Here is a 27665-nt window from a genome sequence, read left to right as displayed (position 1 = left end):
TAGGTGTGGTCCTTGATATACAAGGGAAAGGCATAAAAGCATGGGAAGGGACAGGGTCACAGGTTAGGAAAATTTTGGAGCACAAGAGGTTTGTCATATGCAGGAAAGATGAAGCTAGTGAAGCAGGTGTTGCCACCCATTATATTGTTTGTGGGTGTAGTATATCCTTCGTCATGGATTCAAAGCAGGAAAATCCAGAGACTGATTTGTATGTTCTTCTGGGGTTCTAAAACGGAATGGATTGTCAGGAAGGAACTGTATAAGGGACGAGAGTGTGGAGGGTGGAAATTACCAGACACACATTTATCTATGCACACTATGTTAGAATGGTGATGAGGGAAGCATCAGAAGGAAGCAGGAAAGTGGGGAATTTTGCAGATTTTGGACAGGGAAATGGGCCTATATGGGACAGGGTGGAAGGCGCAGTTGGCCTGGAAATTGCCGATATATTATGGGAGAGAAGAACATTTTATTAAAGTACAAGGTTTGGAAGGGTTAGGGATACAAGGTCTAAAAGAAAAAGGAAGAATTTTGAAAGAAATCAGAGGGAAAGACAAAGTAACTGAGGTGGGTGATTTGTTGAAGCAACAAGCAAGGTGAGTGTGGAGAGGGGCAATGGGGGAAGTTTTAAAAGGGGAACATGCAGACCTGACGTGGAGAATGGTGAGGAGGGTTTTAACAGTAAGAGAGGTTCAATATAGGTGGGGTTTGGGAAGAACAGCAAAATGCCCACAAGAGAATTGTGGGGAGGAAGAATTGGTGGTACATGTATTTTCGGAATGCAGCTTTGCAATGGGAGGTTTGGAGGAGGGCACAGAAATATTTACAAATTATAGAAGTAAATGATAAGATAAATTTTGATTCAGTGATGTATGGGTCAGTTAAGAAAGGATGGAAAGAAGGGAAGTTACGAGCATGAGTGATCTGTGTTAATGCAGCACTGTGGAAAGTGAGGAACTTGCTGATCATAAAGGGAATGAATTTTACTATGAAGGAATGTTTATGGCTAGCCCTGTTTGAGCTCAAATATTATATGCAAAGGGATGAGGAAGATGAGAGTAAGAGGGAGGAGATGTGGAAGAAAGATAAATGAAAATATGTATTCATTTGAGGAGTGCCTGAGATAGTGGGGTGAGAGAGAGGGGAGGGCAAGAAGGGGGGATAGTTGTGAGACAAGATAATGTTATTATTGTAAACTGTTAAGAGATGAGGAGGAGTTAGTATGTTATGAGGCTGTGTTGGATGAGATAATGTTTGATATTTGTAAATACATACTAGAGGTTTTGGTTTTTTAATAAAATGTTGAGTTTAAAAAAAAAGTTCCTATCAACATCTTGGCTCTTTTGGCTAATGTAGCTCAGATCAAATTTGGGGTGGGGTACCTCACCTGACTGCCAACCAGAAGTGACACAGAGGAGACTGTCTGACTGCCCCCTGCTATTACACCTAAAGGATCCGAAGACCTTTCTAAGACCTGGACTCTTCTCTACCCCCACAATTGTATCTTGAATCTATTTGTAACTGTGTGTGCCTATGAACCACCTCCCTACTTGAATGCATTATTGTTGTGTGGGGTCTCTTGTATATTCTTTGCTATGTAAGCATTGCACCCCGCATTTTTCCTTCTTCCTACACTCTCACCTCTGGGCTTAGCTGGCTGCATGTTTTGTATGCAATTTAGCTGTGCTCATACCACAACCCTACCCTCTACACCATGTAGCCCCTTGCTCAGGTCCTCTGTATTTCCTTATGCCTCAAAAGTTTTGTCATCCTGAACTTGAACATTTTTGGCACCCAGAGGAGTGTTTCAAGGTTGTCTCTGGCCCTCCCAGCGCCAGCCTGGTATTGCAGTACCTTCAGGACCAGTGCCAGTACCTTCAGGACCAGTTCCCTGCGGAGGGAACACCCACCTGTTTTTTTTAAGGGTCACACACACACACACACACACACACACACACACACACACACACACACACACACACACACACACACACACAAAGTCCCCATCAGTATATCAAATGCAGCAATTTTGGCATCAAGAGGAGGGTGTCAGGGCTGGCTTTGCCCCACCCCGGTGCCAGCCTGGTATCGCAGTACTTCCAGGCTTGGTGCCAGTTCTCTATGGAGGAAACCCACCCTTTTTTTAAGGGCTAAAAAAAATAAAAAAATAAAAATAAAAGTTCCCATCAATATGTTTGCCCAACACAGACCATGAGTTTTACAGGCATGCTCAGTGTTGGCTTAATTTAATCAACTTCATGGTTGGCTTCCATTACTGAGCACAAGCTGCTTTTGGCAGCAGTTTAATGATAGATAATGTATTTAATGAGGCTTTTTTGTATGTCAATGACATACAAGGAATATTTTCCCCCCATGCTGATTAGGGGAAAAAGCCTCATCTTGCATTTGAATAAACATGGTATCTCTCAAACAATTGTTTGAACTTATGCAAATGCAGACAAAATATAATCTTTTACCCAGAGAATGCAACATTTGAAATAGAATTTATCTTTAAGACTGGAATAGTGCTCATGTGCATGTGTGTGTGCACATGCACACAGAAATGGGGGGGTCCTGCAAAATAAATAAATAAATATAGGAAGCAAATCTCAGTCTTGATAGTATAGAAGTTACTATGTCTCCAAAATTAACAGTAATAGCTACTGGGAGCTACTGGGAGCTTCCCAGAGCCACCCATCCTAGCCTTCAGACAAGCACCGAACCTTGCCAACCTCATCACCAGAAGCAAACTTCCTCAACCCCAGAACACACCAAAAGGATCCAGACCGTGCCGTGACAAGAAATGCAAAACCTGCCCCCACATCTCCACCACCCCCACTATTACTACACCCCACAACAGAGCCATCAGCATCCCAGGATCTTACAGCTGCACCTCCAGGAATGTAGTATACCTCATCCAATGCACCAAATGCCCTGATGGAAGATATGTAGGAGAGACCAGACAACAACTGCGCACTAGAATGAACGCACACCGGAAATCCATCAAAGACAGAAACACCCAATTACCGGTGGGGGCACATTTCTCACAGGAGGGCCACTCTCTCTCCAATCTCTCAGTCCTGATCCTCAAGGGAAATTTACACAACACATCCCAGAGACGAGCCTATGAGCTCCATTTCATCAACCTGCTGGATACTAGAGATCATGGACTAAACATAGACATTGGATTTTTGATACATTACAATCTGCCTGGCAACTGACTCCCCAGCCCAGCCCAGCCCCTGGCTTGTTTACTTTTCATTCCATCCAGGAAGAGCACGCAGCAACTGCTGCAGCATCTTTAGCCTGACGAAGGGTTTTTGAACCCGAAAGCTTGCTTAATAACTATTCTCCAACCATTTGGGTTGGTCTAATAAAAGATATCAAATTCACCCAAGGAACCTTGTCTGCCTATATCCTTAGACCAACACGGCTACAACCTAAACCCCAGCTACTGGGAGTAGCAGGCAAAGAAACAGAGCACTCTTGTGTTTGATTTTAATTCTTCCTTCTCATATTTTAGAGCCTCTTCAAAGCCATAGGAACCTATCAAGCCCTAACTAAAATCAAACCCTTGCCAAACCCATATGTTTTGGAACCTTCTTTTTAGCTTCTACAAATGATATGTTGATACATTTATAACTGGGAACCTCTTTTTATTCTAGTGACAAAAAAGTGTCACTACACAATTAAGGCTCTGAATTCTAGTACACTACATAGCCTTGCTACCTGATGGATTTAGAGATCAAATGGGGAAAATCCCATGCACTGCTACAGGCTTGAGACCAACTGGCTAAGCAGGAGCTCTACAGAAAAAGACCTGTGGGTTCCAGTGGACAATAAGCTGGATATGAGTCAGCAGCGTGCCCTTGTTGCCAAGAAGGCTAACAGCATAATGGGCTACATTAGTAGAAGCGCTAGCAGCAGATAGAGGGCAGTAATTATTCCACTCTATTCAACGCTGGTGAGGCCACATCTGGAGTACTACAGAAAGGATGTGGACCAGTTGGAGAGAGTCCAGTGGAGGGCAATGACAATGGTTAGGGGGCTGGGATACATGACTTATAAGGAGAGGCTGAAGAAACTGGGCTTATTTAGTTTACAGAAGAGAAGACTGAGGAGGTACTTAATAGCAGCCTTCAACTACCTGAAGGGTGGTTCCAAAGAGGATGGAGCTGGACTGTTCTCAGTGATGTAAGATGTTGCAGCAAGGAAAGTTTAGGTTGGATATTAGGAAAATCTCTCTCACTAGGAGGGTTGTGAAACCCTGGAACAGGTTACCTACAAGGGGTGGAATCTCTATCCCTGGAGGTTTTTAAGGCCAGGTTTGACAAAGCCCTGGCTGCAATCATCCAGCTGGGGATGGTCCTGTTTAAGCAGGGGGTTGGACTAGATGACCTTCTGAGGTCCCTTCCAACCCTCATTTTCTATGATTCTATGATCAACATCTTTGATACATGGAGCTGGAGAAAAGCATGGATATTCATATTTTTTCTAAAACGTTGTTCTATAAATGTTATTTCATAACATATGCAAATACTGAAGCACTGACAGCTTCTGATGTGGATGCAATTTAAGGACAAAGTAGTAGTAATAGTAGTATAAATCAAAATGCATTAATGTTCTATGCATGAAGTAGTTATGCAAAAAGGAAAAAAAAATGAATCTCACTTGCATACCAGGGATAGACTCTGACTTACTGATTGATGGGTACTGTTGTAGTTGTTGAATGATTCCTCCACAGCAATATGCACTAGACTTTGTACACTGAAGTCATTCTTATTAAAAGGCGTGAAGGTTTATTTATGAGTAGAGAAAGGTAATGTATTTACAGATCTGGAAGCTAAAGTCTTCCATTCAGAACAGGTATAGGATTACTAGCTATAGGGCAAAAATGTGGAAGGGGAAAACAGAAGCCTAAGTGGAATGATCTGCCAAAGGTCACCTAGTTAATGGCATAGGGAGCAAGAGAACCAGGTTTTCCAATTCCTGGTTCAGTATGCTATAGTGTACACTAGACTGTTAAATCTCCCACTTACCCAAAAAGGAAAAAAAAAAGTGATGACTTTCCCTAACTAATGGCCTACCCTGAATCTGAATAAGTAGTCTTCATATTTATTTTTTTCAAGATATCTAAAAATTAGGGGTGCACCAATAAAGATTTTCTTAGCCAATACCAATGGCCAGCCATACTGGCTGATATCGATCTGGTAGCCGATTGACAGGAATACAGCCCCAGAGTCTAGAGAGCAGCATCCGGCTAGTAAGTATATGGGGGAGAAGGGAGTGGGGCAGGGGCAGATGCTGTCTAGCTGGGGCACGGCATGGGACAAAACCATGGGTAGGTCATCCAGGGGGTGCGGGGAGGTAAGGAAAGTGGGCAGCTCACCGCTGCTGTGTGCACCCCCAAGGGAGGCATGTCCCCCCCCCTCCCCGATTTGTGCATGGGGTGAGGGTGGGTTGCTGGCTCAGGGCCAGGGGCTGCACCAGTTTCTTCCCAGCGGCGGGGCTGGGCTGGGGCTGCACTTGGGGCAGGTGGCAGCAGGCAGGCAGCAGCAGTGCTGAAAGGCGTGGCTATGGTGGGGGGGCACTATGGCCACCCCAAAATTCCCCACAACCACCCCCCCAGCATTGCTGCCACCCACCTGCCACCACCTGCCCCGAGTGCAGCCCTGACCCAGCCCCCCTGTTGGGAAGAGGCTGGTGAACTCCTGGTCCTGATCTCGCAGCGGGCAGCCCACCCTTGCCTCGCACAAAAATCCAGGGGGACACATGCCCCCCATGCCTCCCCCAGGGATGCACACAGCAGCAGGAAGCCACCCCCCTCCCAACCCCTTTGCACCTCCCAGACAAGCTGCCCACAAGATCTGTGCAAAGTGGCTAGTATTTGCTTCAGACTCAGTCGATTCAGGGGGACAGTGATTCAATTCGGTGATTCGAATCAGTGTCCCGATTTGATTCAGCTGAATCTGATTTGGAGATTTGGCTGCTGCTGAATCTCTGATCAGCCAGGCCAGGCCCATCCCGTGCCCACTCTCCCAGCTCAGCAATGACTGCCCTGCTCGCCCCAGCTCCTGGCTCTTTGGAAAAAAAAAAAAAGCCTCAACTCAGCAGGTGCTGTTGGGTGGGGGGGCAATTCCCATTGCCCCCCACTGCCCCATGCTATGTGGGAGGCTCTGCACGAGCCCCCCAAGCCCTCCTCTCGCTCCCCCTCCCCAGCTCTGGCCCATTAAGAAAAAAACCCTGCCCCACTCCTGCTGGCAGGGGTCAATCCTTGCTGCCTCCCACCGCCCCATGCCACATGAGAGGCTCTGCACGAGCCCCACAAGCCCTCCCCTCGCTCCCTCTCCCCAGCTCTGGCCCATTAAGAAAAAAACCCTGCCCCACTCCTGCTGGCAGGGGGCAATCCCTGCTGTCCCCCACCGCCCCACGCCACATGAGAGGCTCTGCACGAGCCCCTCCGAAGCCACAAGGCCGCACCAGGAGCAGCGAGTCCTGGGGCTTTTCTTTTTTCTTAAAGGGCCAGAACTGACCTGGTCGGGGCACCCGTGGGGGAGGCTGGGGGAGCAAGGGGATCGCCACCCCCCCACCCAGCAGCACCTAGTGAGCACCAGGGCTTTTTTTTAAAGTATTGAGTTGGGGCAGGTGGGGGTCGGGGGAGGGGCTGGCAGAGGTCCCCCCATAGTCCTCTCCACAGCCCCTCCCCCCTCGAATCACCACCCAAAGCTTCACACAGCCCTACTGCCCACAGCTCCATCCCATGCCCTGACTGGGTAGCACCTGACCCTGCCCCACTCCCTCCCTCACTGTGGGCACCTTGATCTGCACCCCCATCCCTTCCCTCCCTCACCAGACTTATTGGCTGGCTGCTGCTCTCCAAGCTGCTGAGCTGCATTCGTGACCATGTGCATGATGCAGCTGTGCACATACACACAGCATTTATCGGACACATTATTGGCTGCATTGGCTAAAAAAAGCTGATTGCCGATAATGTTAATTTTCCTTTGATCGGTGCTGATCCAATGTGTGACCAATATATCAATGCACCTCTACTAAAAATGCCATATGTAGAATTGAAAGGTTCCAACACCAATTAACAATTCCACGAGTTCTACTTCCACGTCAAAGTCCAAGTGCCCACTTACAGAGGAACTGTTACTGCATTGAGAAACTGAGTTATAATGCAATAGCTTTTTAACCTTGTTACATTCTAGTTTGATTGTGCCTGAATAGACTGGACTAAATAGCTTCTAAAGTTCTGGAATCATGCTCAACAGATATAATACTAATCTCTAAGGTGGATAATGAACTTTTGGGATCAATTTACACAAGCATGGCCAAGCTCCATTTTATAAAACAATAGTTCCTTTAGTGATATTATAATACAATACCCTAACAATTTATAAATTGCTGTACAGACCAGCCTTTAAGTTTAGTCATTATACTCTAATAATGTTAATTTGTTGCAGGAACATAGCCTCAAGCTAGCCATATGTCTTCTTATGCTACACAAGAACAATAACACATGACAAAGTACAGGGCCAGGCCCCTTTTTCAATTAAACCTGGCTGAAGAAGGCAAGTGTCTTTATTTATTTTTTAAGCTAACCCAGGGCTGTCTGATTTTTAAGTAGCCAGGAACTGAATGCCCCACAGGCTGCACGAGTGGGGACTGCATGCCTGTGGGCCACATCAGGGACAGCCATGGGTTAAAAGGGCTGCAAACTGTGTGGGCTGTGCATGCCCATGGGGGCACCCCCCTCCCCCACTGCTGCACTGCGTGCTCCACACCTAGGGCATCGAAAGCAGAAGCCAGAGGAGGGAGGGGGAGCCTGGTGTCACCAGCTGCTCTTGCAGCCAGAGTGATGGGGGTCACAGCAGCTAGGTAGGAGCCCAGGGGCTGCAACTTAACCATAACCACTCGCAGGTTGCATGCAGTCCATGAACTGCCAAATGAACAACACTGAACTAGAATATTCTACAACATAAAACTGTTAGTGACAAGATACAATACACACAGCACAACACACCTAGTTCTATCTTAGTTTATACAGTATTTTCAGATTCGCCTCCAACTAGCTACATGCCTTGTTTTGCTACACTAGAACAATAAAACATGACAAAATACAAGTCCACCCCCCCAACTTTTCAATTTAGATCTAGATGAACAACCTAAGTTCCTTTCATTTCTTCCTTATAGCAACCTATTCTGCAATTAAGTGAAACTGCTAGTAGCAAGATACCAACACACAAAAGGTACCCAGTTACAAATCTAGCTTATTATATTTTTCCAATTATTATTTCAGAAACCATAGTAGTGTAGTACATTTAGCACAGTCAGTGATCTCTGCAGCTCTCAGCCAAGATGGGGACTTCTGCACACCACAGCATGGCTGCAATATCATCTTCTGCCAAAAAAAAGACCCTCCAGTTTTGGAACACACACAGATGCCCTTCCAGGACCGACAGAGATCAAAAACATTAAACAAGCCCTCATTCACTCATGTGGAACAATGAACAAAGAATTCCCTAAATGACAATTACAGTAGCAGTAGGATACACTGGTTTCAGTGGGAACTGCACTCCCTGACAGTTTGCAAAAGTAAAACGAGGTAGGAGGGGATGGGTGGGCCTCAAAATGAAGTCGGATGTTTTAAGTAGTCAAACCACCACAAACTCTGAAACCATTCAAAATATAGTAAAATAAGCAAGGGACTACTGCTATGGTTGACAGTTATTTTGACTAACTCAAAGATTCCTTGTTATCTTCTATCCTGTTGGTAACCTGTTCTCTTAGACCAGTGGTTAGCAGCCTTTTATTGGGTGGTAATAATCTGGAACGACCCAGTTTGGGTCTGTGGGCAGCAGACATTAGGAACTGGCCACTGCCTCTACCCAGCCTTGGCGCAGGGAAAGCCTCCTGCTGTCCAGCGGTGGTGCAGCCTTCCACTGCTTAGCTGCAGCATGGACAAAGCCCCCTGCTGCCCACCCACAGCAAAGTAATCCACTAACCAGCCTCCTCACTCCATGAGCTGGATCAAATGGCTCCACAGGCTGGATTTGGCCCATGGGCTGCAAGTTTCTGATCCCTGCCTTCATTCTGATAGAGGGACAAAAGGAGGAAGTTCAGTAACTTGTGAAACACTGAAACATTCCCAAATACCGCTGATTGGAAGCCAATGCCCAATTGTCACAGGCCAGAGGAGTCCATACATACAGTACCCTAGCACTCCAGGTAAAGCAATCAGTTTTTAGGTACTGAAGTCTTGTGGCTTTGACACCAGGGTGTGGGAGTGACCACCCAGTCTAGCATGCCTCACAGCAGGTAAGGGGGAGAAGGAAAGGGAGTGCTTCAGCCCATGCTTTGAAGATCTCAGGGGGTGGGTGACTTGTGCTGGGGGGGGGGGCACTTTCACTTTTTTAATTTCCCTTTTCCCTCAAATATGAGTTTAATTAAGTTCAGTAGCTTGTACTTTTAACTAAACTCTGCTTGCTTGACTTGGGGTGTCAGGGAATGCAGACACAGCCAACAGTTAGAAACGTAGCTTTTACTGCACAAGGAGTGCAAGGGAGCTCACAGCTAAAAAAAAAAAGTGCCAACAAGAAGGGGGGCAGGGGGACAGAGGAGGAAAGGTTAGTGGAGTTCTGGCTGCATACCAGAACAACATAGTTAGCTGTGTTAGTCAGAAGTCAAGTAGAAGGCAGGGCAGTTACACCTTATAAACTAACCGAAGTAAACAAACAAACAAACAAACAAACAAACATTAAATATATGTGTCCATACCCTGAAAAGGAACTTTGAATGAGATCCAGCATTGTTAGCAGCTGCAAAACATTTCCTTAGAACGGCAGAGAGGATGGACTTATGCCAGCAAGCTGATCTGGCCTGTTAGCTGAACGTTCAGACCCTAATGTTATAGTAACAGCATAGCAAGTTCCTACCACATAACTTAAACTTACCATGACTATAGGATAGTGAAGTTAGTTAAAATCTACTTCTGGGGCTTCTGAACAGAAACTTCCAGTCTGCAGAGATCTGATGAAGACAGATACCCAGCATAAATTAGCCTTAGGTCATACTTCACTTTTAATGCAGGGGTTCTTCACCGACCAATAAACCCTTTAAAATCTGTGCTATACTGGTAAAATAGAACTTGTTAGAAACATACCTCTTTATGTTTTATTCATATATATAATTAGTCTGGTGTAAGCCCTGCATCTCTCTATCACACAACTTAACAGGAAAAATCTCTTAACATGAGTTTTTAAATAAACCTATGTGATACAAAATCATCTAGCAAAAGGGTATTAGAAAGGAGATCAAATTTTGACTTGGTAAGTTCACTTCCAGGCAAACATTCAATATTGGCATTACCTCAACTCCAAGACATGCATCTGTTTGCAAAAAAGCAATTCCCCTCTCCACCTCACGGAGTTGTCTATTATGCATATCAAAATACTGATACACATGCATTTGCTATTAGGGCTGAAGATGGACCCTTTTAGTTGCACTCACTCTGGCAACTGGGTCAACATGTGCAGTCCCTGCATTGAGCCTGCCGCTACCGAACTGAAGTTTTGCATCCTCTGGAGTACACATCCTAGAATAAGAAGTACCAAAACACCCCCCAAAACAACAACAACAACAAAAAATTAACTGAAGTTTGAGGGACAAGAAAGCTGCCAGAAATCATTAACTTAATCAAGGTGAGTAAAAAGGTGAGGAAGCTCAGACTTCACCTCCCCAGAGCTGCTGCTACCCTTGTTCTCTCACCCACAAAAAACACTTCACTGGGATCAGTAAACAGTTACACTTTCAACTATAACCAAGAGCTGTAACAATAGTATTTCTACCAGTCAAGATCCTGGATTTCCGTAATTACTCACTGATGAAGAATCATGTGGTTTTTTTCTTCTTTTTTTCTTCGCTGCACAAGTTAATTATATTTTCATACTGAAACCAGCCTGAGGCATCCTTTTAGCAGAATCTGTCAGCAATACTAAGTTATATATTTAAGTTTGGGAATTTGAGCATTTAATAATGACCATATTTAGAACATATTTAATACAAACTAAGAGCCAAGTCATCTAATCCCTATTTCAGCCTTCCTGAACACTGAGAAGTGTGATTTCATGCAAGCAGACATCTTGTTAAAATATACCCAGCCTGCACAAAATATTTCAATATGCCATATTACAAGATATGACGGCCAATTTATTTCTGATGTTCTTAACCAAAATTTCCTATACTGTAAGCTCTCTCTCTCATAGTAGTCTTAATTTTATAAACATCTTTAAAATGTAGGCCTCCCATATTCTTTCCCTTGTTAAACTTCACACTGATTTCCCAAATTAACAAAACTTGGCTGATTAAATGAGGTGGTAAACTCAATGTCTTAAGGATAGAAACCTGAAAAAAGGCACCTGAAAATTCTCTTGAAGATTTAAGGTATAGAAACAGTGATATATTACAGATTATTTGAAAAGGACTTAACTTTTTAGCTATTTAAAGCTGCTGTAAAGAGGTTCTGTGTAGTGGATATGAAGGAAGACACTGAAGATTTCTGTTGAAGTTCCTTGTCCCATTGGTTTAAAACAGTGTCAGGCACTCAGGAGAGATGCACGCTGTTTGTGTGGGACACTGTAATGGTAAACAGTCTTTTTAATCATTACCAGTCTGCAGTATAATCACTGGGGAACATGTACAGTATACAGGCAGAGGCAACCTATCTGACAAGTTATTGCTGTCCTTGAGGACACCTGCTTGATCCCCAGCATGGAAGTTGCTGACTTGCTATGAACTGTCAAAAGAGAAAACAAGCAGAGCAAGGGTTTTGGGGTTGGGGGTTGTTTTTTTTTGGCAGGGGTGGGGGTGGAGCTGGGACAGTAGGAGAAGGGAGAGGAGAGATTGCACTCAGCTGATCTCCAAATTGCTGTTGGGACTGCAAAATTACTTCCCTTGCTGAACAGCTTAATGCATAAGCAGAAAGTCTTCCCTACCTGTCCTAGAGCATGACTATTTTGCAGAACTTTGTGCTACTGCATTTCCAGAAAGAGTTTGAGATCAAAGATTGAAAACAAGCAGTTTTGTCAATGCACTTTGCTGTCCAAGTTGGTTCTTACTCCAGCTTTTAAACTGCACACAACCTTGGATGCCTAATGTCACCAGATTCCCCTCTCCAATACTTTGCCTTGTCTTTTTAGATCACTGACTTTCTGAAGGAAAGAATGTCTATATATACATACAATGGCAAGCACAGTATGGCTCCAATCTTACTTGCTATGATAATACTATTTATAAAAATTCCTAAACCCAGTGGAGGAACTGCCACATGTTTTAAAAAAGTACCAGTAATGTCCTTGGCATTCCTGCCATGCTGTTGTTCCTGTCATTGATGGATTACTGCATAAGCTTCAGTCTGATGCCCTGGTGCTTTAAGCAAGCAACTGGAGCCTAACTAAAGAGATTTTAATATAATCATTTATAATCTAGGATGCCCCTCTCTGACATCCTTTGTTAACAGTATAAACACCTGCACAGCACCCCTTGTGACTTTCAAATACACTGGGAAACAGTGTCCTGTAATTACACACAAGATTATAATTGGCTTAAAGAAAAGCCACATTCTATATTCTCGAGAGACCAACCCTGCTGCGTCATACTTCATTTCTACAATTCTTGTTCAGATCACAAGGCAATGCCACCATACTGTCACTTCAAAACGCTCAATTTGAGAGCACCACCTCAATTTCAAGCAAGCTGCAGAATTATATAGTATTGGCTTTACATAATAGTCTCATAACAAGGTTAGCCTGCTAGACTTATTCCCAACAAGTTAAGTACCTCAGATAAGGGCTAGAAACGTCCTGTCAATCACAAGCTTTGCTCCACCTAAATGTCCCTGCTTGCTCCCTTCAGACATTAGGAAATCACAGATTTGCTGACATCAGCTGGGAATTAAATCCTTCCTCTCCTGTTAGGTGATTGGCCCAGACACAAAAATGACTAATTCACAACAAACTATGTCACTACCATATTGCAGCAGCACAGAACGCAAAGCCAGAAAATTACCTACAAAAGCCTGGCCTGGTCTAATGCCTAACAGCCTGAAGAAAAGCAATTTGAGACTCCAAGTTAGTTATGATAGTTATGAGTGACCTTGTCCAATAATACAATTCCACCCTCCACCCCTGTTCTTGTCCTTGAATCACATATTTCCCCCCTCTCTTTCATTCTCTGTACGTGTATAAAAGATTAGTAATTTCGACTGAAAATACTGGTAGGACGGAGAGGTAATTATCAAAGCAAGGAACATTTCTTGAAACTAGCTATCTTGTTAAGGGGTTTAATCTGACAGTAGAGATTCCTTATGCTTGAAGGGTGATTGGGACCGAAAGCTTGCAAAAAACTTTTTACCAACTACCCAAAGAACTTGCACTGCAACCTGTTAAGGAAATTTAATGCATTAAACATTTTTGTTTGCTTGTTTTGCATATGGTCTTGGAGCCCAATTTACTGCTGATGCAAAAAAGCAAGATGGATATGAGGAACTGGATATGATGGCACATCTCTAGGACACAACACCAATCTGCATGGGGATTGAACTAACAGCCCCAAGTTCCCTCTTGCAAACTCCTGAAAAAGACTTAGGAATAAAAAGACTCCTCTTCCCTTCCTTCCCCTCTGTAAGAGAATCCATCCCATATCTTAACCATGGATTCAGAGCAAAAGATAAGGCCTTGGAAGTGTAAATTCTGTGAAAGCTGGCACAGGGCAGAAACAACCCATGGAACTCATAGTTCACTACCAAGTTTAGGTATTTTGTTATAAGGGGGTTGCTAGTCCCTGTACATGTACCAGAATTGACTGAGGTTGCCAACTCATGATTTTATCATGAGTCTAATGACATGTGTGGGTTTATTCTTAAACCTCTAGCTCCTGAAGTCAAATGAATATGGAGAGAATCACAGCTTTCATTTAAGCATGGCTCCTATCCCTCAGAGAGAAAAGCTTGAAAATGAGACTTAAGTATTTCTTAGCGGCCCAGAAGTCTGCTTTAAAAAGAACCCCAAATTATTACTTTCAATCTCATGATTTTTAAGCTAGATTTAAATGCTTGCTGTTGGCAACACTGTTAATGATTACTCAGAGGCCTAACCAAAATGAATGAGTTGGTGGAACTGTTCCACGTCTTACTTGGCAGGTGCATGCATGAAATCACTGTCCCAAGAAGCAGGCTCAGCATTCTGCAAGTGCAGGGGAAAGGAGGAATGTTTTGTGTCGCAGCAGCAAAGCAACTAGCTGTTTAAGGAACATCAGTGTTAAGCCCTCACTTCCCAGACTGGTTACAAATAAATACAGTTGTTGGTGCCTGTAAATTACCTGAAGAGCAAACTTTAAGATCCTTATTCTTACCAAGATACTCAGAAAGCAAAGAATGGGTGAGAGAACAGATTAGGCAAGTATCAAATTAGCCATCATTCAGACAATGTGACAACTCTAGCAAAAATGCCCATCATCTTGGCAAAAGGAGCAAGACAGAGCTCAAATCCTACTTCATGCAACTGTATGGCCCCCATTTTTAATCTCAGTTTTAATACAATTTACTACTGCCCAGATCAATAAAATGCAGACAGCGGGCTTGCCCCTACTTTTAGTGCTTGAAGATGGTGTGCTTGAAGTAGCAGCAAAAGGCCATAGATACACTGTTCACTTATCTTCCACACATTTTCTCATTGTGGAAGGCTCAAGTATATTAATTTAAAGAGGATCGTTATGTCTTTCTTTGGCCCAGTTTCAAACCCTGTCAGCATTCACTCTAAGGAGTGCCCTCAGCATCTAATAACATAATTTATCCCAAGATCAAGCTTAAAAAATAAATAAATCACATAAATCCTTCTGTGTGGGATTAAAGCTCTGAGAAAATACAGGTATCTAATATAGAAGCTGCTCAACAGGCTGTATCATTCCCCAAGGGTCTTTGGCAAAGGCCTTTCAGTGCTAACAAGGCACTTGTTCATGCTGTTTATGAAATGCATTTTGTTACAACGGTTTTATATTGGGGGGGGGGGGGAGGGGGTTACTTTGGAAGTGCCCTCACTTACTCTGAAATCAGGCCTGATGGATTGGGAGTGCTTTTTTCAATACACACAACGTTTACATTGCCTTACAGTGCAACAAAACAAATTGCAGCCTCCCATCTCCCTAAAACAAAGAGATATGTACATCCAGACACCAGAAAAACAGAAATAGGGCAGGACAAGCCTGAGTACTATAGGACATCCCTTCTTTTTGTTTCTATCCAAATAAAAGCTGATTTGTTCCCATAAGCTGCAAAGAGGCATGACACCTTTTTGACAGCAGCTATCCTTGAGTATTTCTTTTATGAGAATTCTCCAGCTTCTCCCCTCCCTCCTAGTCTCCATAAAAAATATGCAAGAACATCAGCTAAATTTAGGGACCACATGAAAACATCTTGAGACAGATCAGATGCTGTTATAGACTACTGTCTGGAGCTCCCAAGCATTATTGAACATGTTCCTTCTAATTCACTTATTACATTGGTGGGCTAGTCACATTAAGAAAAAAGGCCTCAGAAAAGGTTGAAAAGTCTTAATATTTCCCTTTTAACTACTGTCCTCTGATTATCTACAACCATATGAGGAGCAGAGGCATGGGATTTTTGTACGCTTTCCATGTTAGCTTATTATGAGTTTTGCTTTGTTTTAAAAGAAACACGCATTTATTTGAAAAATGTGAATATAAAAAAAGGTTTTTATCCTCTGACAGTATCATTCAGAAGTAGCTCCTGAACACTTTAATCTAAAGTGGGTAAGGGTGCCCAAAATAATGCCACTTTACCTTAGCAAGCTAGCAATGGTTCTGCTAAAGTGGTTAAAGAGAAAATAACTGAATGACCTCTCAGTAACCTATACCTGTTAACAGATGGCTTCAAAGTAGACAACATCTAATTCAGTCATTTCAGCACATGCCTTTTTCAAACAATGCTTCCTGATTTTATAAGAACCAGTGTCTGAAAATATCAAGCAGCAGAGAACCTCAAGACTTCTTAGCTGGTCACCTTCTGACAACAGATTATTAAAAATAAGGTTGTCAGGAAAAAAGAAAAAAAGAAAATCAAAACTATTAGGAAAGTAACATGCATTTAAAAACACAAAAACAAACAAAGCCCAACAACTCTCTTGCTTTCTCTGAACAACTTGTTGGACTTTGTAAACCTAAAGCTTTGATTTCTCTCCCCCTTATAGAACAGGAAGTTAGTTTGGCAATTTTTTTCACTGACTGCTTCATACAGTGCCATCCACTATTAGCAAATTGAAAATGTCACACTGGTTTTTATTTTAAAAGGAGTTAAATTACTCTTGCTTTCATGCAGAAATCTAATTTTACATGCAAGTTTGTCCTTTCTGAGTTAAACATGAAAGCGTTTTTAGGAAGGAAGGTTTAAAAAAAATAATAGGAGGAGCTATTTTAAACATCCAGACTGGTTATGTTAACACACCAGTTCTTTACTTCTTTTCTCCCACATGGTGTCTCAGCTGGATACAACTGTCCTTGACTTCTGCATTCTGAGCAGAAAGATACCCACAGTACCCTCCTCTGTCTTGTGCATTCATCTTGTCAAATAAAACAAATGTAAACAGCTTCGGGAAGAGTGGCTGTGTACAATACTGATGCAGCAATAAAAAAAAAAAAATGCGTATAAAGTAGGCATCAAGGGAAAACTGAAAAGCAAACCTTTCCTTCTCAACTGCATGTGTAGTTTAAACGTCCAGCACAATACCCAGTCCGGTCAAACCACAGTGGAATACAGCCCCGATAAAATCCCATACTTGCATGGTTAATCAGAAGGACACTTACCTGCAAACTGCATTTTGTGACGCTCTGACTGCCTCTACCATGATTCTGGCAGCATGACACCCAGAAAGTCAGCACACGCTCTGTACTGTATACGTCTCCCTTGCTTGCCTTCTATTTTCTCCACCTCAGATGGGTTGGAATGCAGGAGAGCCAGAGCCAAAGCCAGTCAAACCCAAGCCTGTCTATTCAGTTGCTTGGCTTCAGTTAAACAAAAGCCGCCCTTTGCTTGCTTGCATTCTCTTTCAGTGAATGGGACGCGTGCAGTCTTCCCTGTGAATGCTACATAATCTACCAGAGACTAGTAGACACTTCATTTTCCTGTCCCAAAGGGAGGGGTGGTGGTGGAAGTGGTGGTAACACAGTGAGCGCACAGCAGTGGGGGTGAGAGGCTGGGGAGACTCCTCTATTAAAACAAAACTCATACTAAAACTAGTGATAGTCACTGACTGGAAGGGACCATCTCAAAATCCCAAATCAATTATACAAAAACTAAGAAAGGAGTGCTAAATGTGGGGGCTGCTATCATTATATAAAGTGCCTAAAATATGAAAAGCTAGTTAAGAAAGTACAAACCCAGATCAGCCAGGTGAGCAAAAAAAGCCTTACTTCTCTCCTGCCTCCTTAAAGTGTCCATCATAAGATTTCATTTTATATTCATTTTAAGATACTGCTTCACTTAAACTATTTCTACAGCTCTAGGATGTATATAATTTATTTAAAAAAAAAAAAAAAGCCCTGAAGATGTATTCAAGGAAAAAATGTACATTTTGTCTCTTTGGATCCTGAGCTGCAATTGCTTTTTATTCCTACTGTGATTTCTGGCTTTTGAAAGTGGAACAGATATTTGCCTGCTGTCTTTTTTGTTTAGCTTAAAACTGCAGAGAGGTCAATTTCTAGGTATAGCATTATCCTGGAAAAAAGGATGAAAACTGCTCTTTAACATGCAGAAAAAGCAAAGGGGGAAAAACCCATACATTTTAATCCCTGCTGCTGCAATTCCTTTAATGTGTTATATTGCCACCACTGAGGACAGCATGTCAAGTTTTATCAGTTTAAAAATCCACGGTTTGATTCCCAGCAGATCCCACCTGCCAGTTGGGGCACCAGAGCAGAAGAGAATAGACAGGAGATGAACACAAAACTGCTTTGCCTGTTGCTGTAATTCAATGAACAGCTGATAGCAAACAGACCACATGCTCCTTCCCACCTTCTGTAGTCTTCTTTCTGTCCTTTTAAAAAAAAAAAGTTAAAACATTTCTATTTTCTTGCTGCTTTATTCATTTGCTAGTAACATGATCTCTTCCCTGTTCAGTTCTTCTCTCCTGCCACAGACCTCTTCCTTTTTCCCCTTCTTACTGTTACTTAGAACAGAAGCTTATCTGAAACTTCTCTTATGCAACAACCCCCACGCCCTCAATTTTATCCCAGTAGGAATGAGAGCTTTGATGACCCCACCCCCTGCTAAGGCTCACATGGGAAATCTGTAAGGAAGCCACAGGATAGTTCTTGGGAGAGAAGCTTGCTGAATGGTGAGTTCAAACAAAGCTGTCTGCACAAATAAATATGGATAGAAAGTGATTACCACCCACACCTTTTATCCTTAAATGAAGTGAAAATTAAAGCCAATCACTATACTGAAAGAAGGGACAAGGGTGCATGTTAGTGCTAGTGCTGATCTGTGCGTTAAAAAATTGTCAATAATAACAGTTCAAAAAGTAAACAGCTCCCTAAACAGAGATCAGTTTGACCTGGCCCTCAGAAATGTGTAACTACTGGAATGGTGGGACTAACTAAGACCATGTGATCACCCTAACGGGAGGCTTAAAGCAACAGCAATTGATGAGCAGTTGTCATCTCTCTCAAAGAAAGAATAATTTAATAATTATATGGAATATGCAATCCCAAAGCACTTTACAAACTGTATCTTCTGCGTCACAGAGAAGCAGCCATGTTTGGGGTTGAGGACAATGGCATCTTTTGTGCACAACAACATACACAACAGTTACGAAGGAAAAAATTAAGTCTTTGGGCACTGGGGAGAGCCTATATACTGCTATGCAAAGGTCATCACATTTATGTAGAGAAGACTAGATTTTAAAATTTCACCCAGGTTACATTCCCATTTCTTATTTAACTTCTTTCAAGAATCCAGGCTCAGGCAACTAAAACTTCAGTTCCAGCTCAGAAAATAAGGTCATGATTTGGCTATTCTTTCAATGGAGGTAGTTTTCAGTAATCTGATAGGTTGGATCTGAGATAAATCTGCCTGTTTGTCATCCTCAAACTTGCCATACCTGCCACAAAGAAATCCAGATTCTTGAAATGCCAGTGGAGGCTGTCTTACTTCCTTGAAGTGGAATCAGATCTCCAAGTACTCAGTGAAGATCATGGATTGGAAGGGAGAATTAAAAAAACCAACCAAACAAAAAAAACAAACAAACTGTACAGCTGCCTGGGAATTTTCCAAAACATCTATCCAATTCTACTGAGAAGACAGCAAGAATAAAATTGACTTCAATTGGACTTTATCATAAAAAGAGAATGAACCTTCTTTCAAAGATGAGCAAAAATAGAGGATATCAAGTTCTTGATACAAGTGAAAATACTACTTTAAAAACTTCTGTAGTGAAACTTCTAAACCCTGCTTCATATATTTTTTCCTATTCTAAAGTTACTTAACACAGTAGCAGCCATCAGCTCTGAACTGGCTTTTTTGGTTTATAACAGGCAGAGGTAGAAAGCATTCTTAAGTGATGGCTGATGTGGAAAGCAGGACCAAAAAGAGGGAGATCCTCTCTTATGTAGATTGCAATGTCCTCTATAAAGTTTATCAAAGAAAAGAACTGTAATGTAGGTCAACTTGGATATGGCATGTGTTGCCTTTTTGCTGAAATCACTATTGCCTCTCAACTCGCAGTCAACATACAAATGAGACTTTAAAAATGTGGAGAAAACAACATAATTCCTATATCTAGAACTAGCTTTCCATGTCACCACAGTCTGAACTGCACCCCAGTTTCCTGTAAAGATGCACCTTATTCAGGTCTGTTTATACATTCGTAACACAGCAGGAAGCGACATCCACAGAAAGGAATTTAAGTGCTAAAAAGTCTGTCAGCTGCTCAGTTTCAGTTTTCCATTACTGTTATTGATAACACCAGCTGCACTGCTAGTGACCACTTTATCATAAGTGCTGACTGCACTCTAGGACAGGGCTCAAAAATCCACTTACCCCTCAATAGTGGCTAGCTGCCCCAGCTATTGATTTCCAGAAAATACATGCTTTCATTACATCAGTTAAAGATTCTGCACCTTATAGCTGGGAAAGCAACCATCTAAATTTGAAAAATACAGGGTTGCCTTAAGTTTGCAGACAAAAGGCTTCAGTACTACTGCTGCTACTGAAGGCTTTTTTCAAATCAGTGACAGTGACTAATACTTGCTCAGATCCACTGTTTCCATTCAGAGACCTATAGGAAGCAATTAAGTTGTCAAGAATTGTATCAATTTCACATTACTGAGGCTGTTCCCTAAGCAGTAAAGAAAAGGAATTAGAGCAGGGTGGATAAAAATAGGTCACTTTTATTTCGTTTTTAATTTTTTTTTAATGTTATTCACTGTTTTCTATCGTAATAGAAATGAAAAATTAAGAATGACTATTAATTATAGTCATATTAATCTATGAAATGGCTTAAAATGTGTACATAGTAAACCTTCCTAGTTAACAAAAAGATTTTTATCTGATTATCAGCATGTCTTGTTACCAAGCAATGAAAATCAACATATTTTTACAACTGAAACAAGATTAAAATTGATTGTTAAAATAATCTGACTTCAATCAATTTATCCTGCACTAGAATTGAATGCAAAGGGGTGCAATAACTAGTACACGGAGGGAAGCATCAATAGAGACCACATCTCCTTGCAACAGCCAGAAGGTACAGGGAGATAAGAGTGGCAAAAGTCCTCCCTGCTTATAACCCTGAGAAGACCTTGACTAGGGAGTAAGATCCCAATCCCTTCCAGCAGTTAGAGGGTTTTGGGCTTCAAATGTAACAGATGTCTTGAGTCAAAGTAATTTGAAAAATTAAACCCCAAATAGGGTCCAACACCCTAAAAGCAAGTCTAGCTTCATCGCAGCCCCTCCTGTACTGCTCCAGATGGTAGCAGGAAGGTTAGGTTTCTCATCCAAGAGTTAATTCAAACTCTGTTGCAATGCTTTCTGTCTAGGTATCTGGTGTGCTGTTAGCAGACCACATGGTACACTGTTAAGTGTACTGTGGACAACAACAATATCATAATATATAGCATTTTGCTATTTATACACCTCATAAAGTGCCTAATGTTGCACTGATATACACTTCTGATATGGCTTTATTGTTCATGTTTATTCTATAATCCCATGGTGCCTCCCAAAGCATGAGAGAAAAAAAAAATCATGACACAATGAAGTGTTTTGAGTGTAACCCTTATTCTTCCTACAGCATTCCTGACAAAGCATGGCATGGAAAAAACAACAGCACTGGCTCTGTTTTGAATTGTTCAAACTTAGCATTCACCCACTTACTCAGAAATGTCACATGAAGTCTTGGCTCACTTAGAGCTTTCTTGTACATGTCACTCATACTAGGAACAGATATGTGCTCCAGTACTGGAATATATCCTCAAAACCTATCAAAGATATATGTTAAACCTGCCTTGTTGTTCCTGGTCACACAACAGGATGCCTTACCCAGCTAGCAAAGGTGAGGATTAGGTAGCTATAAAGTGCTCACTTCAGTTTGCAGAAATCTTGCTAGGCAATCAAAACTTGCTCTAGGACTAAGCGATAGGAATTTTCAGTGACCTGTATAGTCTGAACCTCATCTATACCCCGTGTAGACATGGGAGATCCCAGTCATGAAAGTGACTGTTCTTCAAGTGTAAACAGTTGTGCTACCATCTAAGATGGAAACAAAATTAATGCTTCCAGCCCTTATTGGGTAATATGCAGAGGTGAAATAGTCTCAAATATGCAGCAATAATTATCAGCCTGTGGCCAGAAGCACTTTATTGGACACCGAGTTGAATCTTAATGGATTCTAATCACCACTAGAACATACAGTCCTGCTCATCTCCAAGGCTTCTTTTGGGAGTCAGGGATTTACATGCGACACAGAGGTGCCTGTTAGGAAAAGGTTTATGATGAGCTCCAACGGAGTTCAATAACTGACTTTCCCTCTGTGGCTTTATTATTTTACTTTTAAACAAATTATCTCTCTGCTCTGATGCTGGAACATTTTAGTCTGCTTTCCTGATATAATCAGAGCAAGCATAATTCCCTCCTCTCCCCTTGTAGTATAACAGAGCTCAATTATGGTAAAGGTAACAAATTATCAAAATACCCTGCACACATTGGAATAAGCTCAACTTAATACCTATGGCATTTAGTAATTAAGGACTTTTTCTTTCTATCCAGCCATAAAGAAAAGTTGACTCATAGGAGGCCTGTCTCTGTCCAATGATATGTAAACAGCAGAAAATACCATAGGAAGCACTGAATACTGCTTCATTTATTTATTTATTTATTTATTTTTTCTTACCTCCCACAGGTGTTGTGAAGATTAATTAGTCTGTGTTTGTACAGCACTTTGAAGATGTAAAGTGCAATGTAAGTAAGCATTATTATTATTTGATAGTGAACACATCTCCTGTGGTCCTGAATGGAAAATCCAACCTGTTAACTTATGTGGATTTCTCTCCCTGTTGTATCTTGCTCAACAAATTCTGCCACCTTTTCCAACTCACTTAGATGGAACTCATTTCTAATGGAGAAAAGCCAGAGAGACTTAAGCACCTCTTTCTCTACATGTGATTTTTACCTCAAAGCCTTGGGGGAGGCAGAAACATAGCTATCTTAGATGCTTAATCTTAAACTCACCCAAGTTTGCAAATGAAACGCAAGAAGCCAGGTTTAAAGTCCAGGAGTCAGATGACCATCTTTTCCTTTTAATGGTTTAGAGTTGCTTATTTATCCATGATATGGTACAATAGCATAAAACTGAATGCAGCTATCTAACATTAACAGAAATACACAATCTAGTGAGAGGCAAGGATTTTTGGGGGTGCTATCTTTTATTGGCCCAACTGCATGGCTGGGATAGACTCAGACAAGCTTTCGAACAGAGAGCAATACCCATCTATCCCAACCATGCAGTTGAACCAATAGAAGATAACACCTACAAAAATCCTTGTTGCTTGCATATTTTCTGAACCACCACAGTCACAGCATCACTCCAACACGTTCAGATAACTTACCAAGTATAACGCATGGTAAACTGATATAGGATCCTTAGAACATATTTTGGTCACTTGGACCAAAATATGGACACTTGGATTCTTGTTGCTAGGACCCCAATAAGTCACTAAATCTAATGAAAAAATGATTCAGTTGGTAATCCTAGTAAAAACATGGTGGCATGGACTTCAGCATAGGTTAGCTATCCAAGTAGGTAGCTAGAGTCCCAGAGGGGCATGTATGGCCATGGTGAACCTCCTGATGCAGCAGCTTCACTGCTGTTATAGCTGAGCCAGCTCAGTATACTGCAATCACATGTCTTAATTGCAGTGTAAATGTACCCTAAGTTAAACAGGTGCAAAGCCCTGATATAAATGCAGTTAAGCCAGTTTAACCCATACCTGCATTATAGGTTATTAACATGAGGAAATGTCAGTAAGAGTTAAGAATATCTAGAGAGATCTGAACTAATTTAACCAGAATACAAATTAAAACACATTTAACTCTTCCATGACAAGGCCCAAGATAAGGGAGAGGTCACTCTTGGGAGAAAGATATGTGCCATCACCTATTAAACTACTCACTGTTAAAACTTCAAAAGTGTGTAAAGTCAGGCAATGTAAGCAGGCTTCCGCTATAAGAACAAACAACATAAATACAGCAGTGTACCCACAAAATTCAACCACTCACCACAAATCTGTGCACAATTCAGAGCAATTCTCATAGGACCCGGGGAAAAAAAAGAAAGGGCAGGAGAAGGAAGATAAGATAAATCAAGATAAGCACTTTTGGATGAAACTGTAGTTTTGTTAGAAGACAGGCCAACAACTGGCCCAACAGGATCATGCAGCTACTCTCCTTTGACAGTCGGTACGTGGTGAGAGAGTTCCAAGACAAGCAGTTTCTGCCCTTATAACAAACTTTAAAATCTTTTGAAGGGATTTATTTTGAGGGGAAGAAGGGACTCTGGGGGGAGGAAATGCATTTCCAAGCAACCCTCCCCCCCAAGGATTATAGATTCTATGTCAGTATTACCACTAATCTCTGATCTGCAGAGGTTTAAATTTTAAACAGATACGTTTGTTCCATACTGAAACTGGACATTTGGCATGTAAGAATTATAGCGGGGGGGGAGGAGGGAGGGCAGCCTTCAGCACGAAGACAATATCATCTAGCTTTATTTGAATTGTATGTGGGGAAAAAACAAAGAAGCTTAGCATTTTTATACATAGGAATAGATCCAGCTGCCAGAGGGGATGTCACAAAGGTCTAAGCATCATGTTTGAAATACCTAACCTCCCAGAAGCCATGCCAAACCAAGAGTAGCTGCATTTCAGTGGAGATATGTCTAGAGATATGTCTGCATTTTCGGATGAAAGCTGCAAGGCAGATTTAATATTTATAGAAAAAAATAAAAATAAAATAATACTTAAATGACTTAAGTTTAGTTATAAACCAGTTCAATTATTCCTATCTAGTGATCACAGAATTAGGTGAGAGGGCATCGCTGCACTTGACTTTAACGCTCAGTCATCAGCTAGATGAAAAGTGTAGTCTGAACAGACCCATGTTCATGCCATGAAACTTACCGCAGAGTTTTTCAGTCTCAGCTTTAAAAAGGTTGTGTGCATCAGTGTCTCAGGCCACAAGTGAAGTGCAATAGCAGAGCCATGTGGCTAAACTTGCACAATGCTCTCCTGCAGTATACATGGATCTAGCCAGTTCTTTGTCCATCTCTGATTATTAGGCTTTATCCTCAGAAGTGTGTTTAGTGCACTGCTTTCATCAAAATTTATATTACATCTTTCAAGTGATCTTTCAATCAAGGCTTACTACAATGTTTTGCATATAGGGCTATTATATATGCAACACTTAAAATATGTTACTTAAAATATGTAATTCAGGGACCCAAGAAAGGAATGGTATCAGTTCTTTTAGATTCTTAAGTCTGTGTCAGAATCTCACATATGCTTACATCTCAGGCAGAAATAAGGAAGTCAGCTGATCTAGTATGCTGAAGGTATTCTCCCTCTCCCTCCTTCCTCTCCAGTATCTCTTACACATGACATTATCGCAGAACCACAACTGAAGCTCCTATTTTTGCTGCCTGGAATAATCACAATAGTAGACCAGAGATGGACATGTTGCAACTGTCAACAAGAGCAAAAGACAACTCTATTAGGAAAACTCTTATCAAAGACAAATTCAAATCTGTGAGGTGCAGACATGGAGAAGCTCTATGCTGCACCTTCTCTGCATTCACTTTCAAGTAGATATTCCCTGTATGCAAAGGGGGGTTGTGAGAAAGTCCTGTTCAACACACAGCCCTGTTACGAGGCATGGTACACCTGCTTCTTTAAAAGGGTTGTTCCTTTCCTAAGTATAACCTTTACTGAATATACACACAGACATAACTCAGACTGGTGCATTGCAGATTCCTTTGCTGACCAGGTCATAAACAGTACCCCCTCTACTAAGGAGAGGGTGTTTTCCAATCATGAAAAGTTGCATTCCTTTATTAGGCAAGCATTTAAAGACTAGTGCACAGGCAGGACCGCAACCAACTGGTGCACACACTGCAAATCATCTAAATCAGTCTTAATAGGTTTATCCCTCTGTCACAAAGTATTCCTCTCAACTACAACATACAAACAGTGAGGCTCAGCTTTGAATGTTATTAGCAAACATAATATTATAAGTCAGAAATAGCAGTTACTGAAATAATCCTAGACATCTTTTTGGTTAACTACTGGTCTCTTTTGCCAAGTTTTTACCTGAAGGAGGAGCACAGATTGTTTGTTTCCTTGGTGCAATCATCTCCCAGCTAGAAGCACTCAGCAACCACTGACAGAAACTGATGTAGGAAGCATATTCCAAGCAGCAGTGAAACTAAATATTACTTAACTAATATTCTTCTGTTGCTCTCCACATTTCTAAGCCCCTGGACAGACCCTTTTAAACAGTGTTGAGGCAGGAATTCTCTTTGGCTGACTAGTCACCTGATAGCAACGCAGTGTGGATCTGGCACCAACACAGACTGGTTTCATTTTTACCTCTTCTCCCCTTACATGCTACATCAGGTAAAAATGAAATTTTCACTGTAAAGAGTTCCACCCCAGGAGGCAAAGACAGAAAGCACTCACTCACCAAAGGATAATTAAATCCATCAACTGTAATATTGGAACTATAGGAGACAAAGAGTTGAAGTCCAAATGAAAATTTCCCCTTCCATAGATTTCATAAGTTTGGCTTACCTGAATTCTCTCTAGGGGCTGAGAACAAAGTGCAATATTTTTAACTCCTGAGTGTTGAGGGAAATGCAATAGTCACATTTTTAGGAACTTAAAATTAATCTAGTTTTCAGAGGACTCAATCCTTCTGCTGGAGTTACTAAGTGCTGTGAGTAGGTGCTCAGCTCCTTTGAAACTCAGACTTCTTTCCAAACCTTACTTAAGATACCCAAATTTTCAAACTTGGGTCAGGCATATGTGCTAAAATTAGATGACCAGAGTTAATAACACAACACAAATTAGACTTTTGGTTTGGGTACAGCGTTTAGTTTAGCCACAGGTCTCTTCCCCACTCCCAAACTATAGAACATAGGTAAGGATATTTGGCTAATGACTAAGAGTGCTGAGAAGCATATTTGGACTGCATGTATATTGCAATACAATTAGAGATCAGCAATTATGACTACAAAGCACCGTCTGCCAAGATGTCATGCAAGACATTTTGCACTAAATAAATCCACAACAGCTGCAAACTTCCCACCAGCCACCCACCTGCCAATTTTACCTTCTTGAATCCGTACCTGTGCTGTTTTTCCCTCCCACAAGAGAGTTCACTAGGTTTCCTGCACACCTGCTCTTGTTCTTACTGCATGGATGAGAGCACACAGAGGGAGATCATTCACTGAGGGCAGCAGAAAGGGCTGAAGCACTGTCTTTGGAGCTGCATGGTGGGGGGAAGGGGTCTGTCACACACATACAACTCCTTAATCTCAAAGGAATGGAGGCCAACACTCCTGTACAAATTAGAAGCAACACACACGGGGCAAAATAAATTATTTTTATTTATACTATGGTGACATCTAGAAGGGGTGGTTAGGACCCTACTGTGCAAAGTAGTGGAGACAGACAAACAGACCAGCCCTGTCCCTAAAAAAATTACACATTATGTAAAACAAACAGGTGGATGACAAATCAGCATGTGCATAACGACACAGAACAAACAGTAGCCCTCAAGTGTACCAGTATCAGCATATATGTACATCTCTTGATTGTAGGCATCAGAAGCAAAGTTTACAAAGGGATTTGGAGAACAGTGATACTGCTATGATTGTATTAGGATCATTTCCCAAGGGTGAAAATTTTACTAGTGTGACAGAAAAGTCTGGCAGCAGTGGCAAAGCAGAGATGGGAACTGGCAGCTCAGTAAAAAGACTTCATAGTTTGACAGGGCTAGGACATAGATGGACTTAAAATTCAAGTCATGGGCTGAAGGGAAA

At 41.8% G+C, this 27665-nt stretch overlaps 1 protein-coding gene across 6 annotated transcripts in view; it reads right to left on the bottom strand.

Annotated features, from left to right (window-relative positions):
- The window catches only part of RASAL2 (RAS protein activator like 2), a 291616-nt gene that overhangs the window by 101342 nt on the left and 162609 nt on the right, over window positions 1-27665 (bottom strand). The window contains exon 1 of one of the 6 annotated variants that reach the window (XM_059728345.1): window positions 16882-17114. The exons of the other annotated variants lie outside the window; for them this stretch is intronic. Within the exon in view, the coding sequence (XP_059584328.1) occupies window positions 16882-16894 (13 nt within the window). The 5' untranslated portion in view covers window positions 16895-17114. Of the gene's footprint in view, window positions 1-16881; window positions 17115-27665 lie in introns of those variants that run through there. 6 annotated transcript variants of the gene reach the window in all.

The sequence above is a fragment of the Alligator mississippiensis genome, chromosome 5 (genome assembly GCF_030867095.1).
Source record: "Alligator mississippiensis isolate rAllMis1 chromosome 5, rAllMis1, whole genome shotgun sequence".
NCBI lineage: Eukaryota > Metazoa > Chordata > Crocodylia > Alligatoridae > Alligator > Alligator mississippiensis.
Note: the sequence above shows the minus strand (reverse complement) of the source record. Positions and strands in the feature narration are given on the sequence as shown.